Source organism: Ornithodoros turicata, chromosome 10 (assembly GCF_037126465.1).
Source record: "Ornithodoros turicata isolate Travis chromosome 10, ASM3712646v1, whole genome shotgun sequence".
Lineage (NCBI taxonomy): Eukaryota > Metazoa > Arthropoda > Arachnida > Ixodida > Argasidae > Ornithodoros > Ornithodoros turicata.
The window spans coordinates 27,870,920-27,878,515 of record NC_088210.1 but is presented as its reverse complement, the minus strand read 5'-3'; the positions used below and the strand labels follow the sequence as shown (position 1 = coordinate 27,878,515).

Sequence of the window (7,596 nt, the reverse complement as noted above, 5' to 3'; positions counted from 1 at the left end):
ACATCCGCTAACACGTTGCCGCTAGGTGCCGCTGCCGGTATTTAAAAAGCATGTTAAAAAGAAAAAAGTGTTAAATTACGAACCTTCAATAATTATATTTTACCATGGTGTAGAAATACGCGGTGATAATCAATCAACGCTAAAAATTAGCAAATCTGTATACCCTTGTGAGCAAACCGAGCAAACTGAGCAAACTGTGAACAAGTGTTGAAGTCGAAGATGTGGTATCTGTGGAAAACTGGAGAGGCGTGAAGAGCTTGTCTTTCTAATATTTCATGTTGTCACACGTTCTATGTAAAAATGGCATGACTAACCAAGTGTAAGTATTGTTCTTGTACGTCCCGTATGTAAGTTATAAACTGTCGTTTCCGCACGTAAAATAAAAGAAAATACAAAATGACTGTAGCGTACAGCCGGGAATATGTTTCATAACGCGATGCTGTTCTGGTGCTCCGTTCACAGGCGTTTGTTTCCAATTGTAGGGACGTCTGACCCACGATGGGAATCGGGCAGAACCTGCGCAGTTTTGCGCATGGGCACCCGCCGCTGCTTGTGTTCATGACATGTTTGACAGCCTTAGGTGTCACAATGGTTGCATTGGCGCACATCATCGGAAACACGAACCTCCCAAATCCCGATATTGACATGGTTGGTATACATTCATTTAAGAATTGCCATATTACTGAGGCTTAGCCCAGACAGCACCGCTACAGCTTATCTTTCTGCCCACAGGACTGGAATGTGTTCTTGACACGACTCTCTGAACTGCACTTCTGTGTTGGACCACGGAGCGATGCCACCAGCTTCGATGTGGTGCAACCTGTTGCAAAGCAGAACACGTCGTCTGCTCCTGGCAACTCCACCAGCGGTGTGCCGGGTGTCAAAGCTGTGGACAGAGCAAAGAGCTTATACGCGCTGCTGCCCGACATTGGTGCAGAGTCCCTGGAGGACGGTCCCAATGTAACTGTTGCGGTGTCGGTGCTAGCAACATTTTTCGCTGAAGCGGTGTCTTCACCTGTTCTGTGGCACGGAAAAGTGCGCGGATACATGCTCGGAATACCTGGTTGGTCAAAAACAGCTTTTCAGTGCCAATTTCCTCTTGTTGCACTATTAATGTATTGCTGCTGCCGTTGCACCTCCGTACACTGTCCCGTTCTGTAGTAATACATCCGACGACACATGAGAGCCCATGCTGCGGAATATCGGCAGTTTAAAGATCTCGCCTCAGCACCTGAAATCGTTGTGGACTGTAGCCACTGCAGTGCATACAAACAACTATTCAAGCAGTTTAGCTACAACTACTAGCTACATCTTTACAAAGTAGATATATTATAAGCCAGCTACATTTTAGGAAAGTGTTAAACTACACCTCTAAGTGCCCCATTGCAGTTACAATTTCATGCCACACTGTACAGCTGCGCTATATCCATGTCATTTCCATGGCCTGCCGATATCAGAATGCTCATCAGGAAAAAAAAATTTGGAAGATTTAATGCAAAAAATCATGTACTAAGTGTAATGATTTCAGATGCGACGACTTAAGGGGTGAGCCACCTTTCTGCTTGTTGGGTTAGCTCTCTGTGGCAGCAGTCCGAAATGCTACAAAAAGTTATTGGCTACTACTCAAACTACTAATGCCCACAGTTCACATAGTGCTGCACACTCTGGTAGTATGTATGTGTGTGTACGCGTATGTATTCGAGGTGTGTCCCATGCTTAATGCGCTATGCATTCTTGATTCTTTTTCGCCACGTAGGCAAGCGCAGCAAAGAAGAGCTGCATTTGAGTATGTTACTGTGGCCTCGTAACAGCAACAAGGCTCCTTGCCAGGGAAAGAACTGCAAGGTGATGGTGGACCTGTGCCTTTTCTTGAAAGGACCTTCGTATCTTCTACCTAAAACTAGGTGAGCATCGCTAGTGTATAGTTAGGGAGTGACTTTTTCGGGTTAAACCCGATTCCGTCCGGTTATTCCCCCCCCCATCGAGCTGACCTCCGACCAATTCGGGTTAAACCCGATTTCTCCCCGAATTCCAGTCACTATGAAATCCTCAAGTGACGTTTCCACCGAAGACAAACAAAGGTAACACAAAGGTAACACATGTAAGAATGGGTCACTTACTTTCCAAGCAATATACCCAGGTGTGTCAACACTGTCTATGCCTTTGGGGATTACCGCTGGAAGGTCACGATCTCGCAAAAACAACAACGAAAGAACAAAAAAGAGAGATTAGGAAAGGACTTAATAGATAAGAGGAGAAGCAAAAACACCCGGTACCACCCGAAGGCACAATTATCGCCCGATTTCTCCCCGAATTACAGATTTAAAAATAGCGCCCGATTTTTACCTCCCGAATCTGAGAAAGGCATTTAACCCGAAAAAGTCACTCCCTATGTATAGTGTACTTTGCCAATGCTTACACTGTGGTCACACCAAAGAGGAAGCTACATTGCACAAATTTTGAAAAAATTCCGTCATGGTTTAATGTATCGAGCATGCATATTGAACATGAGTGCTTCAGCAAATCAACCTGAGCCACTGTGAACAAATGCCGCCCTATAGACATGGTGGTCTACATTTCGGGAGGAGTGGCTGCGGCCCCCATTGCTACGCCCCTGGCAGGGTGGGCATTATCAAGTATGAGGCATTATCACGAGCATCCCCCTTGAGAGAACATCCCACGTGGTGTGATGGTACAAGCTGAACTGGGAATGACGAGCCACATGTTTCATTAATTACATATATACATACATACTTTACATACATAGACCAGCAGTTGGCTCTATTTTTAAAGTAATTTACTTCAGTGTGTAGAGAAGGTTGTGTAAAGTAAATGTATCTACTTAAAAAGTAAATGCTGCACCAGCATATCATACTCACCTCATGCAAACACTTTGGCATTATTTTGTGGTGCGACGAAGTCAAAGCGTCAATGTTGCGTCTTTAGTTTTTGAAATAGCATGGCTTGTCACAGTCAGCATGAAAAAGTATAAAGTCAGTTATAACAGCATCTGGTGAGATGAATCTATGATATCGCTGTATGGGATTGGTAATCCTGAACACAGCGCAACTATGAGTAGCGGAAGAAGGCTTTTGTGGTGTCTTTCTGAAGAGATTAATGGTGTTCTTTGGTTAATGGCGACCATGTTTACTTTTTTTTTTTCAAAAATATCTAGACGTCCCCCACAGTGCATCCTGCACGCGGTGCCACCCAGCACCAATCAACGCGTCTTTCTCCAACGCTCAGCTGCCGACACAGGTGGGAAAGTCAACTGTACTGGTGGCAGGTGGACGCAGTTCTTCTACAAGACCGATCCCACACTTACTGTGATGCTATCTTCTGTGAGTAGATCTACAGATAAAGCTGTGTCCATATGCAAGGGGGCATCTTGTACTATCCATCGCGAGACCTTGACAACCAACTAAATCTTCTACATCAGGTCAAAATGGTGTTGTTGAAATCATTCTTCAATTCGAAGACCAATTGTCGAACTAAGCCGATTGTTAAAGTGGCACTCCAGAACAAAATCACCGCAAATGGTGCGATATATCTGTAACACTTGAGATGTCAGGAATGTGTGTACGTAATATCTCGTTCCAAAACTCCGCAAATATTATTCAAACCAGCTTATTACAAAGCGAGCGCTTCGCCTCCGTGAAGCGAGAGGGCACTGAAAGCAACGTACTGCTGACATCATCCGGCAAGGGAGAATGATGGTTTGGAAGCAGACGACAATGATGGGTGATGTCACGGTATCCTCCTCCAAACGAAATGCTGTAGTATGGAGCTCTGTTCATCATTTACGAATTAACTACTCATTTAAATTGCATTTGGATGGTATAATTGGTATCAAGGGGGTGGTTCCTGTCCTGTATGATGCTCACCTAATTTTTTTCGAATCCTTGCGAGGTCTCCCTTTAAATCGTGTCATATTGTGTCCTCGAGAAGGTTAACTGTGGTGAAGCTTAGCTTCTTGGCTGTGCTGCGTTAGCCATGACGCACTATTTATGTTAGTATCTATCCTCTCCGGCATGCATTTGCATAAACAGTCTCTATGTATGTGTCATCATTTGATGCGTTGCTGCAAGAACAACAGTTTTTCCAGGCTCTCATTGCACTGGTCCTGTGATTGCCATTGCTGACAAACATTTTTTTTTTTTTTTTTACTAATGCGCTCGTTGTGTCACTTTTGCAGGATGATCGAGCATTAGTCAACCTTCACTTGATCAACACTAGTTATTTCCTCTTCTTTATGGTGATGGTACTTGCCTGCTATGCAGTTGTTTGGGGAAGAGTCAGAAAGACCAAAGGAGACAAGGTAAAATATATCTTATTGTTGAACACCAGAGTCTTTCAGCAGTATCTCACTGTCCTGTATCTTGTTTTGACTGCAATGTCTATATATATGTACTGCGTATTGTAGTGTACGTCCTGTACTTCAACTGTACTTCAACTGTATTGCAATACCTGGCTATTCGGAAGACACATAATTCGTTAGTCTTCGGTAATAATTAAAATTGTACTATTTAAATTTTCAATAATACTTCGTTTATTTAGTATTAACGGTCAGAGAGGAATTACTTTTGAGCATTAAAGAGCAAGTAGCCGTGGAATTTTTCAAATACTCAAGTGTACACCATTGCAGTACGACCATTCTCATGTACGTGCACATAAATCTTGAGGGGGGTATTACAATGCTCAAACTAGTAGCGAGAATGATTGCATCATACCATGTGTGGTACAATCTTGATAGATGACATTTTGTACGTAACAAAGCATAGTTTCTTAGCATGAAGTGCTTCAATCGTAGTTGGAAGCACTTTGCTGTTCATAATAATTGCTCTACCACATCCACTGTGGTCATCATCAATGCCAGGAGTTAGCCACAGTTTCCAAACCTCCCTTGTTAAACCTGCTTCAACTACAATTTCTTCTACTCTCCTTGACTGATATGTTCTGCAGAGTAACTTGCTAGAAATAATGGAAAAATGGCTAGCAAGCAAGCGAGCCGGTGAAGATGATGCATAATGTAAAACCCCCCGAGACTAGGGATTGTATGTGAAGTAAAATTTTCAGCTGTGTTTGAGACTTTGTGTTTGTGTCTGTCCCTTCGTGTTCCCTAGTCTCGGGGGTTTTTACATTATGCACTGCTAGAAATAGTTCATTCAATCGTAATAAATTAAACTGAATATGACAAGCAAAAATATTCTACTATTTATCTTTTCATTTTAAAACTTGTACATACGTCCTAGAGGGGGTTCAGACTGGTTCATTTGGCAACCGACAAAAGAAAATGGAATGAATGCTAAAAAAACCACCCACATCTGTGAGAAATGTTTTGGAACTGGCTGGCAAGGAAAGTGCACTTTGTTATATGGTGCCTCTGCTGCATTTTTGCTGTTGATGTTGACGAAAAATAATAATTGCTGTATTTTGCTGTTCTGCTGTAATACAAAAGTGTTTGTATTGATTTTACAATGTCCCTTTGAAAGTGCTCTAGTCATTGAAGTCCTTTTCTGTTTCTAAAGCACATAATCTGATCGTAAGTAAACCTAGTAACATGTCAATAAACCAGCCAGCTGCCTTTAACTTGTTAACATAAAGGTTGGTGCATTTCACTGTGTGTATTTATAATTATCTTTGCTGCTTTCTTTTTGTCTCTAACAGTTGCTGGATGCATAACAAGAACGAACCTCCACCAAATGCAATATGTGCCCAGTTATTGCTTCGCATACACCAAACAGGTGTCATGTCACTACATGCTGGGCACACAACATTCCCAGGTTATTCAAGCAGACAGCAGCGTGGCACTGTATGCCTCGACTGTAAATACGACACTGTGATTGACATTGAATGTACAAGGGTGGCCATAATCTTTCCCTGGTTTGTAAAACATCAGTCTTTAAATTACGTTGTATAAGTCTTGCAGTTTCGGAAAGTCTGTGCAAAACTGTTTTCGGCATTCGTTTTTCTTAGTTCCGTAGGACCGGCACATTTTCCATGTACAGTGCCGTACATATACTTACAAAATTGCCATAATGTTATGCCTACTACATTACTACATGATGCGACACCGAGCGTCAGCATAGCGGCACTGTCTGGTCAATCCCCATAATGGATAAAGAAAGAAGGAAGGGTACAACTTCGTTTTGATTGTGGTAATTTGGTAGAAAAAAGGACAATGCCGGAAAGAGCTTTTGTATTTCCTTTTAGTGGAAGTGTACAGTAAAGAATACTTTGTACGTATAAGAGGAGCTCCTGAGATGTGTACAGCAAGTTTTTTGTTTGTTTGTTTGTTTGTTTTTACTTATAAGTTTGTGGCTCCTTTGGCACTTCTTGCCTCCTCAAAACTGGTGCTATGTTTGAGGAAACATTGTCTCTTGTGGATGCTCTTCCTGCAGAAACAGCAGAAGGGTGAACCTAACCAACGGATGCTAACCAAGATTAAGACTGGCATACAAACAGTCTAACGAGCAACACATAGCCTTCATTACTTGAGAATATTCGAAGATTTAAATGAGGCAGACATCAGCAAAGCCAGGCAGCAGCAGAACACAAAAAAAGAACACGTCTCGGTTGCTGGTGGAGTGCGCTCACCATTACGGCATGCTTACGTACGACTTCCCGGCAACATGCCAAGGGGCCTTTTTTTGGGCAGTTAGGCATTCACCCCATCCACACTCTCTGTACATTCTCTGCACACTCTCTTCTGCATATTCATCTCCTTTATGCCCTTTCCTGTTTTCCCAAACATACATGCGTGCTGTCTCGCTTTTTTGAGGTCTGCCTTTTCAATCCTACCAGAAGTATTGACTTTGGGATGAACTCGAGGAGCTCAGTTTGCTCGCGTGTCACTTTATTCGGATTTGTGGCACCTCTTATAACTGCCAAAGAATGGTGATTGTCCAGAGCTTTTCTGACGAGTCTCAAGCCAGGAACTGTGTGTGTGTCCAGGGATTTATGAACTGTACTGAATTTGTATATTGTACATGAATAAAACACAGCGAGACTGTATTGTAAAATAAAGAGCGCTTCTGAAGCATGTCTGTAGTAGTCATGCATGTCATCGGGTACAGTGTCCACTAACGTGGGGAAGGGGACGTACAGAAGCTGTGGGGTGCACCTACTTTTTAATGCGCTGTGATGACATTAGGCATCCGTGCCTTGATTTTTGTAAAAAAAAAAGTATACCATTTCCTTCAGCATTTTGTACTAAAGGGGAAACTAAAAGGGAACTATGTCATTTTGTACTTCAGCATTTGTGCTAAAGGAGAAAAAATATTGTCATGCACCCTGGTCATTCTTACCCATTTCGTATTGCTTCAGCAGTGTAGAGCTACCAACACCAGTAGACTGATGGTAGCACACGTGTTTTTGCATAAAACATGCAAACAATTATGTGTCTATTATCAAAACATTCAATGTACTCCATAAATAATGTTCCCGAATGCACACACAAAAAAAGAAAAATCTAATGGAAACGCCATCTTGTTTTCCGCCGTTTGTTTACGGCACGAGTCAATTCGCGGTGCCAATGGGTAATGATGGGAGAGGGGCACAGCTTCCCTTGTCATTTTGCAGAGAGCCCCCCTCTCC

At 42.5% G+C, this 7,596-nt stretch overlaps 1 protein-coding gene across 2 annotated transcripts; it reads left to right on the top strand.

Moving 5' to 3' along the window:
- Positions 1-56: 56 nt before the first annotated feature.
- LOC135369656 (transmembrane protein 248-like) lies at positions 57-7,044 on the top strand. 2 transcript variants are annotated; one of them, XM_064603146.1, is made up of 8 exons: positions 57-319; positions 483-648; positions 733-1,063; positions 1,757-1,904; positions 3,176-3,341; positions 4,196-4,318; positions 5,529-5,542; positions 5,668-7,044. In XM_064603146.1, exons 2-7 carry the CDS (start codon positions 499-501, stop codon positions 5,538-5,540), a joined length of 930 nt encoding a protein of 309 aa, XP_064459216.1. In that variant the 5' UTR covers positions 57-319; positions 483-498; the 3' UTR covers positions 5,541-5,542; positions 5,668-7,044. The 2 variants fall into 2 exon arrangements, with proteins under 2 accessions (XP_064459216.1, XP_064459215.1); XM_064603145.1 differs by lacking the exon at positions 5,529-5,542 and having other exon boundaries at positions 58-319.
- Positions 7,045-7,596: the final 552 nt, after the last annotated feature.

Bases quoted from the DNA above. Each gene is read 5' to 3' on its own strand.
- LOC135369656 (XM_064603145.1), top strand. From the start codon at position 499: ATGGGAATCGGGCAGAACCTGCGCAGTTTTGCGCATGGGCACCCGCCG. The intron at 1,064-1,756 runs GTTGGTCAAAAA...TTCGCCACGTAG, and splicing joins ATACATGCTCGGAATACCTG to GCAAGCGCAGCAAAGAAGAG. The intron at 3,342-4,195 runs GTGAGTAGATCT...TCACTTTTGCAG, and splicing joins TTACTGTGATGCTATCTTCT to GATGATCGAGCATTAGTCAA.